This window comes from Sinocyclocheilus anshuiensis, unplaced genomic scaffold (genome assembly GCF_001515605.1).
Source record: "Sinocyclocheilus anshuiensis isolate Anshui unplaced genomic scaffold, SAMN03320099.WGS_v1.1 scaffold132, whole genome shotgun sequence".
NCBI lineage: Eukaryota > Metazoa > Chordata > Actinopteri > Cypriniformes > Cyprinidae > Sinocyclocheilus > Sinocyclocheilus anshuiensis.
Genome location: NW_015555730.1, coordinates 1,776,953 through 1,802,910, shown reverse-complemented (window position 1 = coordinate 1,802,910; position 25,958 = coordinate 1,776,953). Strand labels below are relative to the sequence as shown.

Below are 25,958 nucleotides of genomic sequence, written 5' to 3'. Positions count from 1 at the left end.
TCAAGTGCCAAACACCGATTAATATATATGGCAAAACAAACAGTGTTCTATCAGCTGTACAACTGTTATCTAACTGAATGTTTGTCGTCATCATTTTGTAGATTTTATATGGTAACCTGTACATTGTGTGAGTGTAGATATTATGAACGCAGGCATCTGTTTTGGTTATATCATAAATAAAAATCTTGTGTAAAAAAATGTTTTGGTGTCTGATGGTCTTACATGAATATTAAAAATGAATTACATGAATATAAGAGGTTATTAATCCAGGGTTAAAGGCATAGTTCACCCAAAAGTGAAAAAAAAGTCCTCTCCCTCAGGCCATCCAAGATGTAGTTGGGTTTATTTCTTCATCTGAAAAGATTTGGAGCAATGGATGCTCTGCAGTGAATGGGTGCCATCAGAATGAGAGTCCAAACAGCTGATAAAAACATCACAATAATCCACACCACTCCAGTCCATCAGTTAACACATTGTGAAGCGAAAAGCTGCGTGTTTGTAGGAAGCAAATCCATCTTTAACACATTTTTAACAACACAAAATAAAAATTAGTACTCTGTCCATACTATTGCTTCAAATTTTGTCTCGTCTGAATCGGGAGAGAAATCTGCACAGATCAAACACCATTTACAGGCCATAACAGCTCTAAACAAATATGTTTGTTGATTTTGATGTGAGAGAACTACAGTGGATGGACTTTTTCACTGGAGGAAGTGTTATTATGGATTATGGAGTTTAAATTGTCTTGATGGATTTGCTTTACAATCACAGCTTTTCTCTTCACAAGACGTTAACTGATGGACTGGAGTGGTGTGATTATTGTGATGTTTTTATCAGCGGTTTGGACTCTCGTTCTGACGGCACCCATTCACTGCAGAGCATCCATTGGTGTGCAAGTGATGCAATGCTACATTTCACCCCATGAAGAAACAAACTCCTCTATATCTTGGATGGCTTGAGGGTGGGTACATTTTCAGCAAATTTTGGGTAAACAATCCCTTTAATTGTAGTGTGAAAAACCAATCAAATCTTGATAAAAATGCATTTATTTACATACAAATGATTATTTCTGAAGTGCCCTTTTACATTATTTCGTTTGGAAGACGATGATTTTCAAACATTACAACAGTTCAAAATGGTGCCGATCAACTGAATCTGCACTACAGTTAATGTTACACACAAACACTAGAAATGAACCAGACTTTAAGACCGCACAGTTATTTCAAAAATAATGACAAAAACTGTGAGAGACACTCGTATTTTGATGCAAAAGGGAAAAACCTCTGCTGTTAATGTGAAGATCCATGTTCAGATCTCCAAAAGGTCGTGAAATCTTTTGCATTTGAAACCAATGGAACTTTGATCAAATGCGGTACTGTACAGTTAAACATTAAAGTATTTATACATGTTTCCTGCTTTGCTCTATTAAGCACACAAAAAAACTTGAAATGGCACAGTCTCATAAAAATAGCTTTCTTTTTGCATCAGAAAAAAGTCAGTAAGAAGCTAAATCATATCTACCAAGCTAACGTTCACAATAATATTAATGGCGACATAATACACACACGCAAAAATAACATTGACAGTACTGGACACTTTTCACAGATAAGTCGCTCTGCGGAGTCTTGAACTCTACAGAGAAGTCCCAAATTCATATTTTTGCTGCAAGCAAATGTATCTTAGCATTATAATTCCAATGGATGCTTGCTTTTGTTGAATATACACACTGTATGCACAGCATTTTGATGTGATGAAAAGATTGTGTATTTCATCTCACTCCACTCCAGTGAAATCCTTCGGAAGGAACAGTTGAAACAGGCAGGAATCTGATGGTGGTCTCCAAAATCAAGTGAAATGTGAAATAGTCCTTAAAAGTGAAGCCAAAGATAGCAAAAGTCTTTCCATCCATGTGGACATGTTTGGGATGCACTGAAACTCCAATTGACCATTAGAAATCATACTTAAGGTCTCTTAAAAATGAGGTATGTCAGCTTTAGCGGATGTCAATTCAATTTAAGGACAGTTGATGCTGAATCTGACCAGGCTGAAGTCTTTTAGCTTAAACATACTGAATGTTAGAAATGCATGTGCTGGTGTTCATATTTCCGTTAATGTGATTTTGTAAGCATCTGCGTAGTTCTCGATACTCAGGATAAATGTGTCCTCGTTGGAGTAGTGCTCGATGATATTGTCGTCCATGTTCACCAGGATCCTGCAACGGAGAGAAGAAACAAAATCACAACAGGCTTATTAGCCATCATCTGAATCTAACATGTCCTCTCATGATGTCGATTTTTTTTTTCATTTTTTTTTTTCAAGAAATCACGTACCCTTTCTTGCTCTTCTTGTAAATCTTGGCCATTCTGTCGATAGGAACACCGTACTTCTCTGAAATCTGTCGATATAAAAGAAATCATCACTAAATCATATTATCAGTCATCACATCGGCAATGATCTGATCAATCTAGAAATCTTTGGAAATTTGTTCAGTATTCACTTAGATTTCATTACTTTGAATAAATGAATCTTTGCACTGAATTGATGCATTTTTGCATCATTTTGCACCTCTATTAAGCAGTAATTTCGAGTAGATACTCACTGCATCCATGAGTCCTCTGAGAGTGGGCATCCGCAGCATCAGAGCGTCAAACACCTCATCAGACTCCTTCCTCACATACAGCAGCACTGTAAAAACACAACCTCTGCTTAGTGTCAGAGTAACTGGGTTTAATTAGGTCATAGTTTGTTTTCATTTGAAGTCCACATTGTATTCAAATTCCATGCAGTCTTTAGAATGTAATGAGCAGAGCAGTGGGAATTCAGTGCTGCTGCACATGAAAATAAAACAGTAAAGTACAATCACCCCATACAGCTCTGGAAAAACTGAAGAGAATTCTCAGCTTTTCTGGATTTACTGGATTCACTAGGTATGGGTTTGACTAAAATGTACTGTAACACTTTACTTGAAGTGAAGGAGGTTTTATGCATGTTTATGACAACTGTCATTAAGTGTCATTCGCTCAGTTATGTCATTTGTAATGCAAATATGACATTATTTGACCTAACCTAACCCTACCCCTACCCCTACCCCTAACCATAGCCCATAACAAAGACATCTCAAACAATGTCATCTTTGCATTAAAAATTACATAACTGAGCGAATGACACTTAATGACAGTTGTCATAAACATGCATAAAAAACCTTCATATTCATGACATGTGTCATGTCATGATTATGTAGGTGTCATGTCAGTCTTATGCACACCCCTTCAAGTAAAGTGTAACCAAATGTTCATATTTGTTTTATTCTATAAAGGTTTGATAACATTTCTTTCAAATAAAAATATTGTAGCTTTTTCATGTATTTTTTGTCATTTTTGCAGAAAATGACAATTGGCCAAAAAATTAAAATAAACAAATGTTTTCATTTGTTGTGATTGAAAATCAGGGTTATTCCACCAAATATTGATTTCTTAACTCTTCTGAAGTTAAAACATTGTTATTGTGTTGTCTAAAGATGAATATAAACATGTCTGAAAACATGGCATCTTTTTTTCTTATTTTGACCAATTGTCATTTTATGCGGGGCAAAAAAAATGCTCTACATGACATTTTGATTTAAAATTGGGAAGAATTGTCATCAGTAGTTTACGGAATTAAATACATAACTAAAAATCGTAAATCCAAAGAAACTGAGAATTTTCAAGTGGTCTCTTATTTTTTCCCATAGCTGTATTCATTTAAAATATAGTTAACAAATAGTTTGAAATATTGTAAATATTTTTTATGAAATATGTATATATTGTTATTATTATTATTTATTTATTTTGCTACAACCAACACCAAATAGACCAAATTTTTCAGAAAATGACTTCCCAACAATAGAATCCTACAGAACATATTCAGGGAAAATGATCATTTTTTTATTTTTAGGAAAACATTTTCTTGTTTTCTCAAGAAATGTTTATGTCCTGTGTGGGTGTCTTGAAACTGTTCTGTGAAACAGAGCAGAAAATACTATAATAATCTCAACTATTTTACCTTTTGGCGAATTGGTGGCTAATTTATCCCTACAATCTCATTTGTACATTATGTTGATGTTTCCTTTTTTCTAAAAATGTTTCGTACAATTCTCCTCATACAGATTCACCTTGCAAAGCAGTTCGATTTCCCTGTGAGATGGGGTTCTTCAGCTGCAGATGTGTGTGTGTATGTATGAGCTCTGACCTCTCTTCTGTGTCTCCTCTCTGAGCTGTTTATGGGGCGGTGGACAGAAGTCGTCCTCAGACGGCCGGAACATCCTCTTCACCAGCACACTCCTAACACAAACACAAACTGACCAATCACATGATCAGATTCCTCTCAGCAGCCCAGCTAAACCTGAACGCAGTTACATCACTATTACAGGAAACAGCAATAACCGTGTACTTTAAGGGTACGTTTACACAAGGATATACAACAAATTGTTTTACAAATTCACATTTTCATAGTTCACACAGAGATGATAACTGTATCATTTTTTAAAAAGTGCACATTGCAACCCGTTTACAAAAGTTTGCAAGTCCCCCAAAACAGCATTGTCATGTAAATGAATGGCCAAAGTGTATAAAACGTTTCATTTTTAGCTGAAAACATTGTCATTAATTGACCCCCTTAATTACAATCGTTACATTTTATTATTGACATCTCAAAAAATTTGAGAGTATAGATTAGAAATGTCAAAATACACAATTAATTTGTCCTTTTCGAGTGCTATGTGACTATTTCAATACTTTAAGTACTATTTATAAATGTTTGATGTGTAGAATATTATATGTAAACAATGTATTTTATATCCAATTTGTATACAGTTAAAATGTGATCAAATTACTTTTTCAAGTGAATGTGTATTATACTTTTACTGTAAATAATATACCTGAACCAGACAATTAAATCATTAATTATAAATATAATTACCAGCAATTAAATATGATTCATGTTATGGAGGTAATACCACTACAATTTTACAATTAATCTTTTTTTTTTATTAAACATGAGTGTTGATCGTCACTTTTATTAATAAATATTCTCGAGGATCTGTGTAATCTACTATTGCATCAGTGCTAGTAGTTAATTATGAGCTGATGTGATGTTCACTTAGTTATAAGATTATCTTATTAATATTAATATCCCCAGGCAATCTACCTCATGAACAGGTAAATGCTCTCCTATTGTGCAATAACCGTATACTTATTTATCACCCTGCATCCTAGTACATCCCTACAACTTTTTTATATTCTATTCATATTCTATTTTATCTATAGCACACCTGTACATATTTATTCTTTTTTTTTTTTTTGTGATTTATTTATACATATGTGTATTTTATTCGTTATTATCTGTGTATGAATACTGAGAGAAAGATCAAACTCACCCTTCGCGTTCAATTTCCTCTGTATTAAATGCAAACACCTGCGAAGAGTTGTGTACAAACGTTTGTAGGTTTATTACCTGTAGACATTCATAATCAAACACCTCTGTAACATTCAGAACGAGCCTAAAAATAGACACTCCAATGACCAGTTCAGCAGATATCACTCCTCCTGATAAACAAATGTCACCGAAGTATCCAAGACACACACATGAGGAAGGCAAGCGTGACCTTTCCTGTCGGGTTCTGAAAGGTCAGTCGCTCTCTAATAAGTTTCAGTCTCGTTAGACACACGACGGACCTCCGGATGTCTTCAGGACAGTTCTTCAACACAAAAGAGCTTGTGATCTGGTCATTGAGTGTGTTTTCAGACTGACTAATTAATACCTGGCCTGCCCTCTGTAAGTTCCCGAAGTGCACATCCGGGATGAAGAGAACCGGCTGGGCATCCAAATCAGTCATCGTTTTAAAGAAGGTGGCGTCGCATTTTTTCGGGACGGAAACCGGCCCGACGCCTCCATCCTTTCCTGATGAGATGATGTCAGTTGTACATGTAAGAATGACTGTTATTGATGATAATAAAGGTGACTCATACTGGTTTCTGTCCAATCTAATGCTACCCAATACCACCTGCCACTAGCAATTATAGCACATGGCTGTGATGTAACTAAAGCCTCTTTATTTTTCAAAAAAATGGGCAAACTTCATATCTCAATAAGAAATCATCAAAACAGGAAAAATAATTGTTTCTCAAATCATTTCTTCAGTTCTTTTTACGCTTATTTTTTTATGAACTGGAGACACTTTCAGTCAGACCTTTTGTCTTCTTGCGGTTCTGTTTCCTCTCCTCATCTCTGATCTTCCTCTCTGCTCCCTGAGCCGCACAAACACAGACAGGATGACAGAGAAAAGAGAAATTAGAAACACTAGCATGTCTCTGAGGACTGTGAAAAGTAACAATAATTAACAACCCCAAGGTGGCGCTACAGTAACTGAGTTTGTAGACCAGAAACACGCCATGAAAGATGTCTAATGACCCACTAGGTAACAGCCCTTCACTGCTTATTAAAATAAGTGATAATGCATATAGAGTGCTGCAGGGATGATGCATTTTTGTAGGCCAAAACCCAGAAGCATTTTATCATTCAAGCATTTTAGCACTACTGGTTACATCGTCCTGAAGTCAATGGGATTTTGAATGGGTTTTAAGGTCTTCTACGACATAAAATGCATCAGTGATACCCCTTTTTTAAGCTTTTACTTGTCTTGAAAAAGGTGGTTGATAACAAGTGTCTAAATGTGACTGCAGAGGTTGTCGGGACATTAAATATCCTCACACTGAACAGATAAACTCCTCTGATCACTAGTCGCTTTCACAGCCTCATTGTGTTTATAATCACACTCTTGCAAACTATTCGGACTCGAACTTTCAGGGAAATATTTTTTTAAATAACGACTGAATAAGTTATTGAAAGTTGGTTTAGTTTGTTTACAACCTATGCTTAGCTTTCTCTTTAAATCCTGGCGATTATATGTTTATGTATTATATGGGCATTGAAATTCATAAAAGCTCTGTTCATTTGTGAAGATTATCATGACAAACAAAATATGTAAGAATCATAAACTCTTGGTAGTCACCATAATCATCATAATCTTGTTAGAGATTATTTTCTGCAATAATCCACAAGCCGATAAAAAAATACTTTTGGATTTTTGTGGAGGGAACCAGGATTATACGAATATCTAGGTTGGCCTAAAAAAATATGTCATCATTGAAGATCTCTATTACTGCTCTATTACTCTCTATTACTACTGAATTTAAAGAGTAAGCTAAGCATAGGTTATAAACAAACTAAACCAACTTTCAATAACTTATTCAGTCGTTATTTAAAAAAATATTTCCCTGAAAGTTTGAGTCAGAATAGTTTGCAAGAGTGTGATTATAAACACAATGAGGCTGTCTTAAAGGGACAGTTCACCCAAAAATGAAAATTTGCTGTTAATTTACTTACTCTCAGGACAGTAAAGAAGTTTGCACACCAGACTTGTGAATGCACTTAGTTTGCCCGAGTCTATAGATTACAGGTCATAATGTTGTAAATAATGCTCAGTTTCTTGCACAGACTGATCATTTACCTTCACAAGATCTCAATATATCATCAGGAGCCACTGGGATTAGTTTTGTGTTGCCTGTATGTGATTTTTGCCTCTCAAGGTGATGGTAGCCATTGACTTTTTATGATTTTTTTTATGAGTCACCAAGGACCACAGTTTCAGCTAAATATCTTTACTGCTCTACTATAGAAAAAAAGTCACCTACATCTTGAATGGTCTGAGGGTGAGAAAATTAACAGCAAATTTTCATTTTTGGGTGAACTATTCCTTTTAAATCTCCACAACTGCTTCCACAGATACACAATCTCTGCATCCGAAATCGCACACTTCCCTACTTTATAGCATGCGAAAAATAGTATGTGAGGAGAGTAGTATGTCCAAATTCATAGTATTCGAAAAATAGTAGGCGAAAAGTACTCGGATGACCTACTTCTTCCATCCGGATTCTGAAGTGTGCATTCGATGGATACTTTATTATCCCATGAGGCCACGGGAGAGGATTTATGAATGTCTGTGAAGCGACGCAACTGACGTAGGTAGGTCATGTGACAGTAACAACATGGTGGATGTAGTACGTCCGAATTTATTCTTACTACCCATATTCATACTATATAGAACTTCTTTTTTTTTTTAACGGTCGTGAAGTAAATTCAGGTTCAACTGTAGTACCTGCTCAGTATGCGATTTCGGACGCACCGCATATGTTGGAATACTATATGCATAGGTTCAAAGGTTAAAGGTCAAGGTTCACCTTATCACAGAAGACCTTGATCTGACAGTAGGCTCTGTGCAGGGGTTTGTTGCTGCGGTTGTTGTAGCTGTAGGTGTCGATCTGTATCATCAGAGGAAGACCCTTAACCCCCTTCTGAGAGGAGAAATCTGTGCTCAGACAGTTCACCGTGATGAAGATCTACCAATCAGAGAACAAGACAAAAACAGCTCCACATGAAGATTCATGTTATGAAAACAAGCATGTTATAGTGGTGTCTGTCAGTGCAAAGCTCTCTGCCACTGGGGTGCTGTGGGAGATTGTTATGATAAATGTGACCCTGGAGCACAAAACCAGTCTTGAGTAGCACAGGTATATGTGTAGCAATAGCCAACAATACATTGTATGGGTCAAAATGATTGATTTTTCTTTTATGCCAAAAATCATTAGGATATTAAGTAAAGATCATGTTCCATGAAGATAGTTCCTACCATAAATATATTAAAACTTAATTGTTAATTAGTAATATGCATTGCTAAGAACTTCATTTGGACAACTTTAAAGGCAATTTTCTCAATATTTAGATTTTTTTTTTGCACCCTCAGATTCCAGATTTTTAAATAGTTGTATCTCGGCCAAATATTGTCCTAACAAAACATACATCAATGGAAAGATTATTTATTCAGCTTTCAGATGATGTATAAATCTCAATTTCAAAAACTTGACGCTTATGACTGGTTTTGTGGTCCATGGTCACATATACAGTAATATAGGTATCTAAATTCACGTGTAACAGACTGTTGCATAAGAACTGCCATATTCATATTTTCTAACAGCTTGTTCCGTTTTGACCTACGCAGTCCGTTGAAAGTGCACCTTGTTTTTCACCCACCATCCACCTACACACGCAAAACAGGTGCCTGCCTCAACACGTCTATCTGTACCACTGCTACGGAAAGCAACGCTCAGACTGCACACTAACCACTACGTAGTTTCATCTGCACAGAATACTAAATCTTCCCGTTAAAGGAAATAGTTTTATAGTAATGTAAGACCAAGTTTTAATCTTAAACGTCATCTTTTATTTTCAATTCCAAAGCAGTTTTCAGCCTCTGACTCCTCAAAGGTTTAGAAACAGAGTCTTGCTCACTAAACATTTATGTGGTTAGTTATTAACAGTTTCATATAATCAACCATTACCAATGCCAGAGGACAAGGAGGAGGCCATCGTCAGGTGAAACATGCATGAAAACTAAATTGGAGCACTTTATATGAATTATACACTCACAAGGAATAGGAAAACCTTTCATTTCTAAGATGCCACCAGAGAACCCTCTAAGTAGCATGACTAATCATGAAAAGCATGACTTAATGTTTTGTCCAAAACATTTAACTCTGATAGAAATCTAACTGGGCTCATTCGGATTGGTTTAGAATTGGCATTCACTGCACTGTCACTGCTGTTGAAATGTTTGGGTCAGTCCGATTAATTTGATTTTTTTTTTTTTGTATTAATACTTTTATTTAGCAAGAATGCATTAAATTGATCAATAGTCACAGTAAATACATGACAGATTTCTAAGTCAAATAATACTGTAAATTAAATGTTATATTCATCAAAGAATACTGCAAAAAAATATGGTTTACACAAAAATATGAAGCAGCAAAACTGTTTTCAACATTGATAATAATAAAAATGTTTCTTGAGCAGCAAATCATCATATTACAGTAATTTCTGAAGGATCATGTGACACTGAGGACTGGAGTAATGATGCTGAAAATTCAGCTTTGCATCACAGAAATAAATTACATTTTATAAAATATTCAAATAGAAAACACTTTTTTGAAATTGTAATAATATTTCACAATATTACTGTTTTTCCTGTGTTTTTGATTAAATAAATGCAGCCTCAGGCAGCATAAGAGTCTTATGGTCCACAGCTGTGGACCACTCGTAAAATAAACTGAGCCCTTCAACACTGCAACAAGGACGTAATTTCCACCTCACAGATCAATGGCTCATGGAGACTCAGTTTATGGCTTCCCTCACTCCAGCCTGATGAGAAGAGCTTTAAAGGGGCTTGTAATAAAAGTCAAGAGTATGTTAGGTCAGAGAATGAGATGCTTATCAGATCAAACCAAGAGCATTTCACACCCCAATGCATGCTTTTACATGAGATTGGACTAAAAAAAAAAACGCTTAAATATCCTTTCAAGGGCGGCTGCATTGAGACATCACATAGTCCACATTAATAGGTTTTACCAGAGTGAGTTGGTTCGATAAAGCAAATGTTTGCGCAGAGTGTTTAGTTGAATATACTCCAGAGGCGAGTGTTTGAACTGAGCTGTATTGCAACAGAAGAGCCACAATAGGAGGGCAGGACTTTGCCTGTGAGGCTGGGAGGATCTGGACTCGGGTTTGTGTGCGTTTGGTACACAGACCTGGGCTATTTCCTACTCTCGGTAGCATACAGATGAAACCCGAAACCCAGGAGAAAATAGAGGTTTAAATTAATAGATGGGAATCAAACATCAGGCTATACAAGGCTCTTGGGGCATGTTCAACAACAGGCGTGTAAAATACACATATCAGATATCGTAACACTCCACCCTGTTTCTCAATAACATTTTGTGTATCACACACAATGGTGGTAGTGCACCTAAATGAGAGAAAAAATCATAGATGCACTAATGTAGTCGGACTGAAAACTGAACCTTTGGTTGAGTTAAACAACTACACCTGCCACTTCATCATCCACGATGACCATTGATGCAAGCAGGATGTCTATAAACCCAAAACACACACTGGAGGAGGTATTGATTGTAAATTGGCAGTGCCACATCAGAACTGTGAGCACAAAGTCTTAGTGCTGGATGACTTACCTTGGCCTCCTCATTCACGTCCCAGGTAAAAGACACAGCATTGTAAGCGATTTCTTCAATATTCCCAATTGTGTTGAAGCTCTCTTTGTAGTCAGCTGTAGAGAGAACAGGAAAAGTCAGTTCTCGAACTTGCTGGAAATAAAAACAAAGCAAACCAGGATATGTTGTGTTTTAGATACTAAGTTTACAACTATGCACCACTAGCACTAGACCAGAACTGCGTAAACCAGTCCAGACCAGCATGCAATTCACCTACAGACTGATGCTTGCAGCGGTAGAGGCATGTACAATTTCTATGGTGTACAATTAAATTTTGGGAGTAATGTACGAACAGCTCTGGCGAGTGTCGGAGAATGGCGAAATTAAAACAATGTCAATGCAAGTGGTTTTAAGACTGATAAGCTGAGTGTACATAACACAGCACCCTTCCCTATTAGATAACTCTTATCTGTTTATGTAAACAAACATATGCTTTTTTTAGTAGCCGCTTTATAGGCCATTTATGACCACTCACACTTTAAGCATGTCTGTGATTCTGCCTAAACGCCATTACTTTATAGATTTACATTAAGGACGGGTGATCTCATAACAGTTTCAATGGCTAGAGTCAGCCTGTCTATGCTAGTTTAGCTACAGCTGTTAACTTTAAATTCTTGACTGGTACTTTCTAAGTGTCTGTTTTGATGTCCACCAGGCTAAAAGTCTTGGGCTGCCCCTCAGTAAAGATTTTTCTAGTCAATTAATAGTTGTTCATTTAAGCCATGGGCATAGGATACGTGCTTTTAATAAAACATAAATCCGTCCCCCACATGTTTTCGGGCAAGTAGAGGTTTTTAATGGCCAGTGTGTATAAATCTAGATTTAAATGCAAAGAGACAAGATAGGATTTAAATGCAAAGAGACAAGATAGTCTTTGCATGACCTCACGTTTTATTCATATCCAGAATGAGGCAATGTGAACATCATGGAGCTCTAGTAGAGGTTTTTAATGGCCAGTGTGTATAAATCTAGATTTAAATGCAAAGAGACAAGATAGTCTTTGCATGACCTCACGTTTTATTCATATCCAGAATGAGGCGATGTGAACATCATGGAGCTCTAAACACTCTCATGCAATGTATGTTTCATTCATACTCGAAGCCGGAGGGCGCTCTCACACAGAGTGTCCAAAACAGACTCATAGAAGTAATAACTTGTGACATGCCAGGAAATCCGTACAAAGACATCCAGCTATCAGTGTTGCGAAGTCGAATAAAAAGCAGAAAGCAGAAACGTTTTTATGATTGCAACAATATATGGTTTATGTGTGTTTTTCAAGTCATCCCCAGGTAATAAATAAATAAAGTATATGAAAAATGCAGTGCTAATACAGAAGCCTATCCACCTTATTCTTCAACACGGAAGTAAGCCTATAGACAAGACTTCCGGTTCATTAGCCGCTGTAGGAAAATAATGAGAAAAATAACAATGTGCAGTAAATGGTAAAACTGTTTGCACTACAAACCAGTGTGTTCATGATTAAGATAATACATTAAAATAATATGGTAAGACACCAATTTGCAATATCAAGCAGCAAAACAAGCTGTTTTGTACAGCTAAAAATAGCTGGACGCAAAATGACACCGGAAGCCAGACCCATAACATTTACAAATGGCCGCGCCTGCTCTAATGGGAAAAAAAGCTGGATTAAAACTATAAAATATATTTTTCTTTTTTATGGGGAAAAAGTCATTAGGAAAATATATTTGCAATATCAAGCAGCAAAACAAGCTGTTTTGTACAGCTAAAAATAGCTGGACGCAAAATGACACCGGAAGCCAGACCCATAACATTTACAAATGGCCGCGCCTGCTCTAACGGGAAAAAAAGCTGGATTAATTAATATATTTTTCTTTTTTATGGGGAAAAAGTCATTAGGAAAATATAGGAAAAAGTATTATAGAATAAAAGATGCCCCAGATTTAAGCCATTAGTCGACTAATCGAATGTTTATTACTTTAATTACTTGAATATATACTTAGAAGGCCTTTAATATAGGCTATATCCTATTCCACTTTCAAGTGGAATAAAGCTAGCATAAAGCTTGCCACAAAGCACCTGCAAAAGTAATGACTATGAATGTGTCGGTAAAAATAGCAAGGAGATATTTTAATTGTTTATTAATATACTAGTGTTTTCTGAGTCAGTATGTCGGCGGCAAAGATGAAGTTGTACAGTGACGTGCCTTCAGAAAGAAATACACCTTTCATACGGATTACGTAATGAGAGAATATTTGTTTTTGATTTGAATTGGTTTGTTTAAAAGTAGACATTTCAAGCTTTCTATAGATATATTTCTCATGTCTGTGAGGCAAGAATCCCATACACTGAGTTTCAGTTCATTTTTGTGACGCGCTCCAGTTCACGGAGACCGAGACAGCAGAAAGTGCATCCTGTTTGTTTTCTTTATTTTACAAAAGCACAACCTTTATTGATATTGATATTGATATAAAAGTAAAAACCTTTATAGTTTTGAATGATGTATTACTCTTATCTGTATGAGCAAAAATTACAGCGTATTTTAAGTTGTTTCCACTGCTATCAGAAAACAAATGCAAGTGATCGCGCCAGCACCTCCATGTCATGCAGTAGCTCGCTAACAGCTTCCACACTCCACACAAACACTTGGATATGCACCTAATAACATAAATTTATCTAGGTTAAAGTTAGAGTGAGTGGCTGTGTTAAGTTGCTACTACTTGTATCAATGATGTTTCAATGGCAACCGTTTTGTATATACTGTAATTACCTCAAGGACCAGTCATTAACGATCTGTCCATCACAGACACAGACCATTTTTTTCTGCGACTAACTTAATACAATTTTAGTCAACTAAGCCTTTTTTCGTCGACTAACCTAGTCAACTATTAGGGGGGCAGCCTTACTAAAAGTATTAGATTACTTAGAAATCAAATAGCAAACATTTGCACAACTAGCCACATGATTTAAGGTGTCATTCATTGTCATACAACAGGTAACACACATGCTCATCATAGAAACGTTGTGTTCGTCAACTGCATTTTCAATGTTTAAAAAGACTGTTGTGACTCAAAACAAAATCTGTTCAAATCCTTAACCCTAGGTATGAGTGGTAGTTTTTAGTGGTGATTTCCTATGTTAATTAGACTTTCTTTCTTCAGTTCCGAAGTTCTTTGTAATTTAATAAGCTGTCATTACAGGGGCTGTTATGTCTATGTTTAGTAAACCCAACACCTGTCTTACTTTGGGGTAACTTGGGGATTAGGAAGGCCGAAACCCTTCCCAATGGATCTCCTTTGGGTGGTTTACCAAGCACACCCGACGATGCCCGTAAGCGAGCTCCCCCCGTTAAATAGCCCCATTCAGATGCCAGCTCTAGTGACATGGCCCCAAGCCTGAGGAACAATCCTTAGCCTCAACTGCTATTCAAATCCCAACTGTGCAGGTGTCAGGTTTCAGTCACTGTCTCCTCTATTTGGCTTCAGCATACTACCGTATACCATGTGCCCAAAGGTCTGTCCACTTCACCAATCTACCATCACTTTCTTCGCAAAGCTCTCCTTGAAGTGCATCAACAAAACATTCCTCTATTTTTGCCCCATCTAAGAGAGCAGGGTTTAAGACAAAGATAGCTGCCATCAAGACTCAAATATTCCCTCAGGGTGCTCCCAGGCTGTGAAAGTCTTGGGGCCAAATCTTGACAAAGGGCATAGCAGAGCGTCTGATTACTGGAGATGAGGGGAGGACAAGAAACAACAGGCTCAGGATGACTGTTCTCTCAAGGTGTGACAAGGCTGAGAATAAGACGTGAATTGTTTGGACTCATAGCTGCCCCACGCCAGGTGGACTCCAACAATTTTGGGCCTTATGTTTTTTTTTCTTCTCTCATTTAACTTGAATCAGAAGCTGGGCTAGTGATCTGAAGGTCACAAGTTCAAATCCCAGGTGGGGTGACTCATGGAGCTGGAGAATAATTGGGATCTCCTCACACCATTGCACCTTACTTAACCCCAACTTGCTCCAACGGGACAAACATTGTAAAAAAAGCATGCAGCTGTGGATAACCTTCTTAAACTGGCTGTGCCATCATCAACACATCCAACCAAGCTGTATTCATGTTACCATAACTCTTCAACCATTTGCACCATGAAAATATCTTTAAAAATGGCTCCTGACAGTAGGACAACATGTGCTTTTTAGCTATATATGGCTTATTACGGTTATGTCCTGATTTCCCTCAGCAAATCGCATGGCAGCTTTTGGGAAGCGCATAAAAGGAAGAATTTGTACAAAGAATTACAGAACACAAGAGGATAGAGAGTTTGGAGTGCAAAAAAACAGAAAAACAAACACATGCACATGCTGAAGGAGGAGTATATAGCAGAAGAGGCAATTGGGATCATCTTTGATAAAAACATGGGAGGAGGAAGCAGGACTTTTCAGACCGGCATCTTAGCACATGCGGTGTGTGTGTGTGTGTGTGTGTGTGTGTGTGTGCACATTTATATGCATGCATTTATGTGTACGCAAAGAAGTCCCTTGAGCAAAAACTGTGTCACAAAGAGACTTATAAGAATATATTTATTATAGTCCAGTTTTCAAGTTTGAAGTGTTAGATTCTTTTGTTAATGTGTTGAATAAAATCTAGTCAAATTTACTCCAGTTTTTTTATTTGTACTCTATTTAAATTCTATTTACAAACTCTCAGCACACAGTAATGCTTAATAACTGTAATTTATTGAAAACCAATTGTTTTCTGACTCCTTGCACTTGAAGATAACATATTGTTTTAGAATTTTACAGTCAAAAAAAAAAAAAGTAAAAATGGCCAATTTTAGCTTCAGGTTCTAAAGGAATAAGACCACAGATTCAATTAGGAAGGAAATCTGTCCACATGTCAAAATTACCTCTGTAAAAAGATCTGTGGCCGGTTGCATAAACTACTTAAGACTAGTCTTAAAAGTTAGTCATCAAATTTTTTTCTTCAAGACTGCCCTAGTAAAAAAGTAATATATGTAAAATGTTTATTTCATGCTAAGTATAGTTCAGATCTATTAACATATTTACTGACATATCGCTTGAGACTTACTGATACAAAAAATTCTACTTATTATTTGGAGAACTACTTGTGCACAATGTAATATTAAGCCTAAAATGTGTTTTAATGTCACTATTGATGAGGATTGTATGATCTTTGAATAATATCGGTCTTTAAATGTTAGATGTTTAAAGTGTACCAAAAGTACACTTGCAGTAGTTCCACTTTAGCACAATCAAATATACTTCAATATATCTTTATTTGGACCTCAGCACTACTTTCGCACAATTAAAGTGCATAAAGTACATGCACTTAAAAAGTAAAGTGAAGTAGTTGTTACAATTTAGCAGACTTTAAGTATACCAGTTTAGTATACCAAAAGTACAGCTGCAGGGTATTTTTATTAAGCACATGAATATGTGAATGTATTTGTAGTATACTTAGCATGAAATAAATTCATTTCAAATACATTTTAGTTTATTTATTTTTCACTAGATTGGTCATAACTTTTTAAAGTCAGTTTGGATAAAAACACAGATTGGTCTAATTTGAATCTGAAAAGTTAGACTGATTACCCCTTGGTAAACTGCTAGTGCTAGTTAGTCAAACTAGTCTTTAAGACACAGTCTTAACATGGTGACAGTGTTTAGGCAACTGGCCCCTGTATCTATCTGTAAAAAAAAAATCTCAGGGTAAACTCTCTCGTTAAATTGTGTATAATCTGTGTGTATAGCCATTTAGCAACCAGTACCCATTAGCTGAGCAGAGGGAAACCAAGAGGAACCAATCTCCTGAGAGCCCTGAGGGCTTCTGGGATGTAAGGCACCATCAGTCTTCAAACTGGCGGCGGATGCACAATGAACCATTTTAGAGGCAAGACGTGCTTTCGTCATAGGGCGACTCAGACCAAAATGTGTTGAGTAGTAGCTTGGTTAATGATTTTTGGGAAAAAAAATTATACATAATCGACATCAGTACAAGAACACAAATGCTTTTAGTTATGCTATCTCACGCATCGATGCATTCAAAAATAATTACTCTTTCACATCAACTACAGTTTGAAGATAATCTTGCTGCTGATATACTTATAGCTATTGCAACCTGTTCTGTTTAATGCAGGGCTGTCCAATCCTTCACCTGGTTGCCACTGTCCTGCAGAGTTTAGCTCCAATCCTTATCAAAGACACCCAAACTAGCTAATCAAGGATTAGTAGAAACTTCCAGGCAAGAGTGTTAGAGCAGAGCTAACTTTCTGCAGACTTCATTTCCAACCCTGCTCTAACACATCTGCCTGTTATTTTCTAATAATTCTTATGCAGGATTAGACAGCCCTGGGTTAAATGAACTGGGGTAAGTTGGCAATGCCTGATCCAAGATCAAGCCTAAACTTTGACCTCAGTAATGGAGAGGAAGCCTCACCGATGTCCAGAACCCTCTGCTTTGCCGTGTGCTGGCGAGAGTGCCAATACTTCCAGTACTTGAGCTGCTCATCGCGGTTCTTATCTTCACTGAATACAACCATGATGACACTCTGATAGAGGAAATAAGAGAAAGGAGGTTAACAGAGGTTATCACAGTCCACTCAATTACTTCATGCCTGTTCCAAAACATCAAGAGCTGCCTAGTATTGTTATTACCATAACAAGAATGGAAGATATAGTCATACGTTAGGCCATGTGTCCACCAAAGCGTTTATAGCCAGCTGAAAACACCAGGCACTCTTGCTATGATATGGAATATTCGCAGAAGTAATGTGGCAGATGCATCGTGAATTAAATGTTACAAGCATTATTTTTTTATCAAAATTCATAGTAGTCTGGGAATCCCATCTGGTACAGACATGAATACTCTGAGACAAGAAATATTAACGTCTCCTCCATTGTTGTTTAGTTGTAGTAACATGTGACAGGTTGGTCAGTGTGGAATTAGTCCCGCCCCTCCTCCACTGTGATTGGACGTCTGACTAAAAAAGTGACAGTGATGACAGTTTATCCAAAGTTGAACTTTCTACAACTCTCTGCACCGAGAGAAAAACGCCCAAGCATTCAGCATGAAAAAGACTCAGCGCTCGTCACGCTGCTGGCATTTTAAAAAAAAACATTGAAAATTTTTTTTTTAAATATGCTAGCTTTGGGGAAAAAAACACTTTGGTGGACACGTGGCCTTACTGTTCAAATGTCTGGGATTGCTAAGATGTTTTGATGAAAGTCTCAAGGTCTCACCAAAGCTGCATTAATTTGATCAAAAACACAGTAAAAACAGTATTATTGTGAAATAGTATTACTAATTAACATAACTTTTCTTGTTTAATATATTTTTAAAAGTTATTTATTCCTGATGCATTTTTTCCAGATTATTTGATAAATAGGAAATTCAAAAGAACAGCATTTATTTTAAATAGAAATCTTTTACATTATAGATGTCTTTACTGTCACTTTCGATTAATTGAATGTTCTTGTCTTGCTGAATAAAACCATTAATTTCTTTTAAAAAAATCATACTGACACCAAACTTTTGAACTATCATAGTTTTATCGACAAATTGATTTAGAGCTAAAAATCACTTAAAATGTTTAATAGAAATTAATTACATATGCCAATTATTAATCAAAGCTCCCAAATTCAATTATACAATGTCAAGCTCATTCGATTATCCGGTTTGGTAGAAGAAGGCAGGCCTACACACTCACCCTCACTTTGCTGATGGGATGTCGGAGGCGTTTATTGGCACTTGTCTCGTTCAGTGTAATAGCATAGAACTGGCCTTTGTTCAGGTAGGTCATAGGCCCTTCACCCTGCTTCAGCCGCAACGACCTGCTGGCCTCGAGTGTGTACTGGAAGGTGTCTCTGTTGAACAGCGTGTTTTTCAGGTATGTGAGAGCTGATTCGTCATAACATTACAAGCCTAATGGTGTACACTACCAGTCAAAAGATTTTGAACAGTAAGGTTTTTTATGTTTTTTAAAGAATTCTCTTTTGCTCACCAAGCCTCCATTTATTTGATTCAAAATACAGCAAAAGCAGTAATATTGTGAATTATTTTTACTATTTAAAATAGCTGCTTTGTATTTGAATATATTTTAAAATGTAATTTATTCCTGTGATGCAAAGCTGTATTTTCAGCATCATTACTCCAGTCTATAGTGTCACATGATCCTTCAGAAATCATACTAATATGCTGATTTGCTGTTCAAGAAAAATGTATTATTATTAATATTATCAATATTTAAAACAGTTGAGTAGATTTTGTTCAGGATTCTTTGATGAATAGAAAGATCCAAAGATCAGCATTTATCTGAAATAAAAATATTTTGTAACATTATACACTATACCATTCAAAAGCTTGGAGTCAGTATAATTTTATTTTTATTTTTTTTTTGGAGGGGGGGGATTATAGAAATGAATACGTTTATGTAGCAAGGATGCTTTAAATGGATCAAAAGTGATGATAAAGGCACACTGAACATTCTATTTGTCACAGAAACCTGAAAAAATTCTACTCCGCTGTTTTCAACATAATAATAATAATAATAATAATAATAATAATAATAATAATAATAATAATAATAATAAAAAAATTTGAGCAGCAAATCAGAATATTTGAATGATTTCTGAAGGATCATGTGACTGGAGTAATGATGCTAAAAATTCAGCTTTGATCACAGGAATAAATTACATTTTAAAATATATTCAAATTGAAACATATTTCAAAAAATATTTCAAAACGTTACTGTTTTTGCTGTACTTTGGATCAAATAAATGCAAGCTTAGTTAGCAGAAGAGACTTCTTTAAAAAACATTAAAAATCTTACCGTTCAAAAACTTTTGACTGGTAGTGTACATTATTTCCATATAACTCACTTGGTTATAACAAACAAGCAAACACTTACAACATCTCCGACTGGTCAAATATAAAGTCATCGGCTCCGAGCGACGATGGCCGGTACTTCTGCATCAAAGAAACAATCTGCCATTGATTAAATCCAAGTTTTATAACAAATTATTCATAATCACCAAATATCAATCTGCTCTCACTTCATTGCTGTCTTCCTCATAGGTGCTATCTGGGCTACTCCGATGGTCATCCTTCCCGTATCCACTGTGACACACGGCCGAGGTGTCGAACGAGTGGGCCTGCTCACAGATGACCCGCATCGTTTCCTCTCCTTCTGTCCTGTAGTGAACCCCCGAAGCCATGAAAACAGGAGTGTACGCCTCAGCCTTCACCACCGCAGCGTTCCCGCTCTCTCCCGCAGACACGCTGTACTGCTCCCGTTTGGTGTCCTGGTGATCCGTGGTGAGCGACAGATTAATAGGCACTGATTTCAGGACCTGGACGCGATTATCCACTGTCTCCGGCTCCATCTGACTGCAGCTTCCCACTGTAGTGTTTCTGAGACAGCATGAAAGCATAAGAGATGAAAAGCTGAAATAAGTCCATTTATTCAACTCCATATTCACCATTGCTTTAATCATTTCTCTGACCTCTTTTCTGGTTCCTCTGACATTTCAACCACTTTACTGATGGGCAAAACTCTCTTATCTTTGGGCACCTGTAGAAGATAATACATCAATATACAGCAGCGCTGATAGTATCGTAGGCACTGTTACACTCATAATTGCTTGAATAGAGATTTAGCACTACATAGAGATAAACTGAAAACATCCTGATTGTCTTCCGCCATGTAACTTCCATATCGGATCAGCAAAGAAGCATAATGTCATCATGTCTTTACTGTGCTTGTATGTTTTGGCTAATGAGGTGTAAGCTATAAAGTTGTACTTGGTTGCACTGGCAATGATATAATTATGATTTTGTTCATTAGTCAAGAAACTGTGGATGAAAAATGATTGAAAGTAAGTATAAGTGTAAAAGTAACCATGTGGCATGTTGATATCTCTAAATGCTGCTACATTCATTTTACCCAAAATACCAAAAAGAATAATTTCACTGGGACATAAATGCACTGAAAACTGCAATCATTATCAAAAACTTGCATCTTAATCAAAAATAAATCATTATAAGGATGGACTGGATGGACTTTACTGTCTGAACCTCACAAAAAAAGCTGTCATATGAATTGAAATATAGTGCAAAAGTTGCAAAAAATTAATCATGGCATAGTTTATTATGAATAAGTATATACGTTTTTGCATTCATTTGATTTTATTTAATCGTATTTTCAAAATGTATTCATTTAAATTCAAATTAAAAAGTAGCAACTGTGGAACAAGCTAAATTCAATTAGTTAAAATGAATAAGACTGGTTTACATGTAATAAATTGGATTATTCATGAAAAATACACAAACGTGGTTATTATTAGTACTATTACTTAATTCTCTTTCTTATGCAACTCAGTTATGCTTTACTAACGTTTTATCGTTTATATGTTTATGTTAAAACTGTAATCCAAATGGATGTAAATTTTGTAGTTGCAGTTAAAATGCATAAATCCGTTTTGACTATATAGTGCTTTAATGGTTATTTTGGGAGCTTGATACTGTTACTATCCACTTTCATTGCATGGAAAAGAGCAGCTTGAACATTCTGCTGAACTTCTCTTTTTGTGTTCCACCAAAGAAAGAAAAGTTTCGAACACCATTAAGGTGAATAAATGATGATGAACACATGATTAATGTGAAGACGGTGAGAGACTCAGCTGATGTCCCTGACCTTGTAGTACTCATAGAGGAGCCCCAGGGCGGCAGCACTGTCTTCGTCTCCATTGATGCTCATCATGGCTTTGGTGGCCGCAGTAAGAGGATTCTCCAGGTAAGACCTCCAGGCCTCGTCCTCACTGGTGTAGGCCCGGCGCGGGTGGAAGGATGGCTCATTGGGCACCACTACAACCAGCCTCTTACTGGGACACACACACAGACACACAACAGTATATCAGCACACTAGCAAACAGAAACACAGACACAAACGATCCCGCTGATAAAGCTTCATGTAAAAGCTCTATTTTGCATACTGATGAAAACAAACCTGCACACTGCACCTTTTGTGAGTGTGATGTATAGTGCATTGATGCCAGGCATATCTAACCAACCAAACACTGACAGAAGTCCTTCTGCATTTTACTGCCTGACAGACAACTTCAGCTACAATGCAGTGACACATGACATGAGGAAGTGCCACTGCTGTCTCTAGTACTCCTTATTTGATATCATACGATATTAAATCTATATCTGGCTGCTTTCATTCTTCAGAATCATGGACAAGATATTCAGCAACATACTGTGGTCTCAAAATGTTTTTTGGCTACACCTAAAAAAAAATATACAATAACACTGGGGCCACAATAAAAATGTAATAACACAAGAATTATAAAAATGATGTCACTAAACATTTTATTGAATGGTTATTCTCTATGCTTTTTAAATTCATCTTAAATGTTCATGATTCATCTGAACAGTTCTGAGGCTGAATTATTTTATTTTACATTTTTATTTTTGTTTATTTATTTTTCATATAAGAGGTTTCTTGTCCATTGTCTATTTGTTAACTGGGATTTATGGACATTTGTGTGGTAACAAATCATGTTTTATTAATTTTAATTTAATTTTTTAATTTTTATTAATTTTAATTAATTTTTTATTTATTGAGTTAAAAACTGACCATGCCTCCTCAGAATTGGTGCAGAAGGTTTACAGTGAAATCTATAATTCAGCAGATTCATAATCTATTGTTTTTATTACATTTTTTAATTAAAAACATTTACTGTATATAAAACATAGAATTCAAATGAAATTCAGATGTATCCCTTTGACTTTGATTCTGTTATTTTAATTTGTCTGTTAATGTTCAGTTATAAAGTAAGTTGTCAAAATTTCTTTACCCCAGTAATGGGTGAGAAATTCACGATTTTAAATGTTGTGCTATAAATATATTCACAGAATCTAAAAGTAAATCTCAGTTGGGTTCACTTTAGTTTACTGAACATGTTCTAAATGTAAAAATGACGTCTTCACAACACAATAGTCATTCATTGGCAAACACACGAGATGTACACACAAGCAGTGAACACAGAGCATGTACTCCTGTGGGCTCTTTCACTGGAAAAGAATGGGTAGAATATGGTAAAGTTGGACATTTGAGCTTATTCATCTTTAGCGTTATGTATACATTTATAAAAAATCAGGATATGGTATGACATTAAATAGTGTCCTTAGAAATCATTTTTGTTATTTGGAATGCAGTGTAAAACAAGGTCATATTCTGAGGCAAATCATGTTGAGGTTACAAAGGAGAAAAATAGTTTGTGATGCATTCTGGTTATAAGGTAATTACACATTTTGTATTTAATATTTCTGTATAGTGTAGGTGATTAAGTATTTACTATAGTTTAGTGTGAGGAGCTAAATCATCTTAAACATGCATTCACCCTTTAACTGTCACCCGTCCCCTCTGTGGGACGCCTACGTTTACTTCACTATATTACAATTAAATCCTAATCTAATCATGACAAACTATATATCGTTGGAAAGGTTTAAGACTCCTAAATAGATATTTTACCACTGTTTTTTGTTCATAATTATGTAGGAAAAGTAATAGATTCATTTTTGACAAGAGTGCACCTCAAAAATCTACATCGTAACAGGAGTTCTGACCTTTGTCAAAAAAAGTCTTCTTCGTTGCCTTTTTCATCACACTTTAGAAATCATCAGAAATTATAGATCAATTGAAAACTTTAAATCTCAAAATTCATCCGGCACATTCACGTCTATGTTCAAAAATGTGAGTGACAGTTAAGGGGTTAATTGGAATAGCACATGAATTAAGCTCCATGTAATTCTTTGACACATAGAAATGAGATGTCTGAGAGGTGCAAGACCCATATTATTACCAGGCAACAACCCTTAAGAGACAGCAATTCAGTCCATTTACCTTGCCTATTTTATAAACATAAATGTGTTTTAATCACCATAAACATAAATAACCTGGTTGTTACGATGAAGGACACAATCGATCTGAACACTGCATAGATTAAAGCAATCGACCTAAAACAATCTTTTCAAACCTGCATAAAGCACACACTGTGTGTATTAAAACTACAAAAAACTAAAAACGTAGTATTGTGACGCTTCTACGTTAGGATGATCGTCAACGATCTACATATAAAAAACAATAACGAAATAATACAGCACAAAAATAAATAAATAAATACTATCTTTATTTTTAGTAAAAACATGCCTGTAGCAAATAAACCTTTCCTTTGATGTGTAAATGAATAGGAATGAATTTCAGGTAGCTTATATTCAAGGTGTTTCCTCCGTGAAAAATGGCGTTTTGACCGCAAAAAAACTTTCCTCATGCGGTGGTATTTATGAATAAAAACCACAATAAACCAGACAAAACCTGTATAACATTATACGCCGTTAACGTTATTAATGCAACCGTAAAATAAGGTTCTGAGAGTATGAGTAAAATATGAAACTTTACTGAAAGTAAAAATGCAGAATGGCACTCGGTGGCGTTCCGATACTTGTGTTGAGGTAATGTAAGATTGTGTCGCAGTCCTGACTCTTACCTGTCTGCCTCCTGTGACATATTTCTCTTCCTCCGCGGCTCTTCCTCGTGAAACTGGACTTTCAAGTCGGTGCAGGTAGCAGGTAACAGAAGACAGAGCGCGAGAGAGAGATGCCAGAACCCGGGCTACAGGTAAATCGACTTTTCCCCTCTCTGCTTATTTCTCAAGGGCTGAAGGAGCAGGTAGCAAACACCTGAGCACGCCCGTCCAGTCCTTCCCGAAGATTTCAACGTGTGATTTATAAATAAAATATCTATATGTTTTTGTTTTTAAATCTTTATAACATGTTAAATCTACTTTTATTGTTGTTATTGTTTGCGTATAGACCTATAGGTAAACTTTGACGGCTTTTTTTTTCTGTGTAAAGTATTTGGGTTCAAGTAGGGGCGGGTCGGCGCTCTGATTGGTCGGGGGGGCGAAAATGTCGCTCGCTGATTGGCTGGCGCCTCAGAAGCCAGGTTAGAAGACCCACCTCACCTGTAGCCATAGATTTGTATTAGAAAGTAAGGGCAGAATGGAGAAAGCCTTTGTGTGATCTATGGAAACGAGTTATTTGTTATTTACCCTTTTTTTTTCTCGGTGAAGACTAAAACCTTGTTTGGTACAAGACTGTAACCAAATATTTAGAACTGAGAGGGACCAAATGTAAGTACACTCTTAAAAATAAAGGATGCCATAGAAGAACCTTTTTGTCTAAATGGTTCCATAAATAACCTTTAACATCTGAAGAACCTTTCTGTTTCACAGAAGGCTCTTTGTGGTCAAAAAAGGATCTTCAGATTATAAAAAGGTAAGAAAGAGATGGTTATTCAAAGAACCATTGACTGAATGGTTCTTTGTGGACCCAAAAATGGTTCTTTTATGGCATCGCTGTGATGAACCTTTTAAGCACCTTTATTTTTATTGTATTGTGAAATATTGATTGAATATTGGATGTGTCTCAGTGTCAGTTGTGGCTCTTCTCTCAACCACAAAAGGCTGGATTATTATTATTCAGGTGCAATGATAATGGACTCTCCCGGAGAAGCTGGAAATCAAAAATGCTTTCAATTCACAATAAAATGAATTTTACTTTGACTGGTAAACCTGTGAGTGGTTCACAGGTTTACAGTTGGGTAATACCACAATAAATAACAAACATCCTATGTTGATTCTTCAGAAATTCAAATCATCAAGACCTGACATGCTCAGAAGTCAAATAGTAGTCAGTCAATATTAGTTCCTTAAAAAGTTCGTTGCAATTTTGTGCGAGAA

General features: G+C 36.2%; 1 protein-coding gene across 1 annotated transcript; it reads right to left on the bottom strand.

The window, feature by feature from the left end:
• Positions 1 to 941: 941 nt before the first annotated feature.
• Positions 942 to 24,970, bottom strand: LOC107672862 (grainyhead-like protein 2 homolog). The gene is made up of 16 exons (XM_016466236.1): positions 24,705 to 24,970; positions 21,848 to 22,034; positions 20,658 to 20,725; positions 20,208 to 20,565; positions 20,063 to 20,121; positions 18,863 to 19,019; positions 17,593 to 17,704; positions 11,118 to 11,212; positions 8,277 to 8,435; positions 6,227 to 6,284; positions 5,798 to 5,937; positions 5,414 to 5,451; positions 4,228 to 4,319; positions 2,600 to 2,685; positions 2,331 to 2,395; positions 942 to 2,212 (listed from the first exon to the last, which is right to left on the bottom strand). Exons 1-16 carry the CDS (start codon positions 24,722 to 24,724, stop codon positions 2,098 to 2,100), a joined length of 1,809 nt encoding a protein of 602 aa, XP_016321722.1. The 5' UTR covers positions 24,725 to 24,970; the 3' UTR covers positions 942 to 2,097.
• Between the last annotated feature and the right edge of the window lie 988 nt (positions 24,971 to 25,958).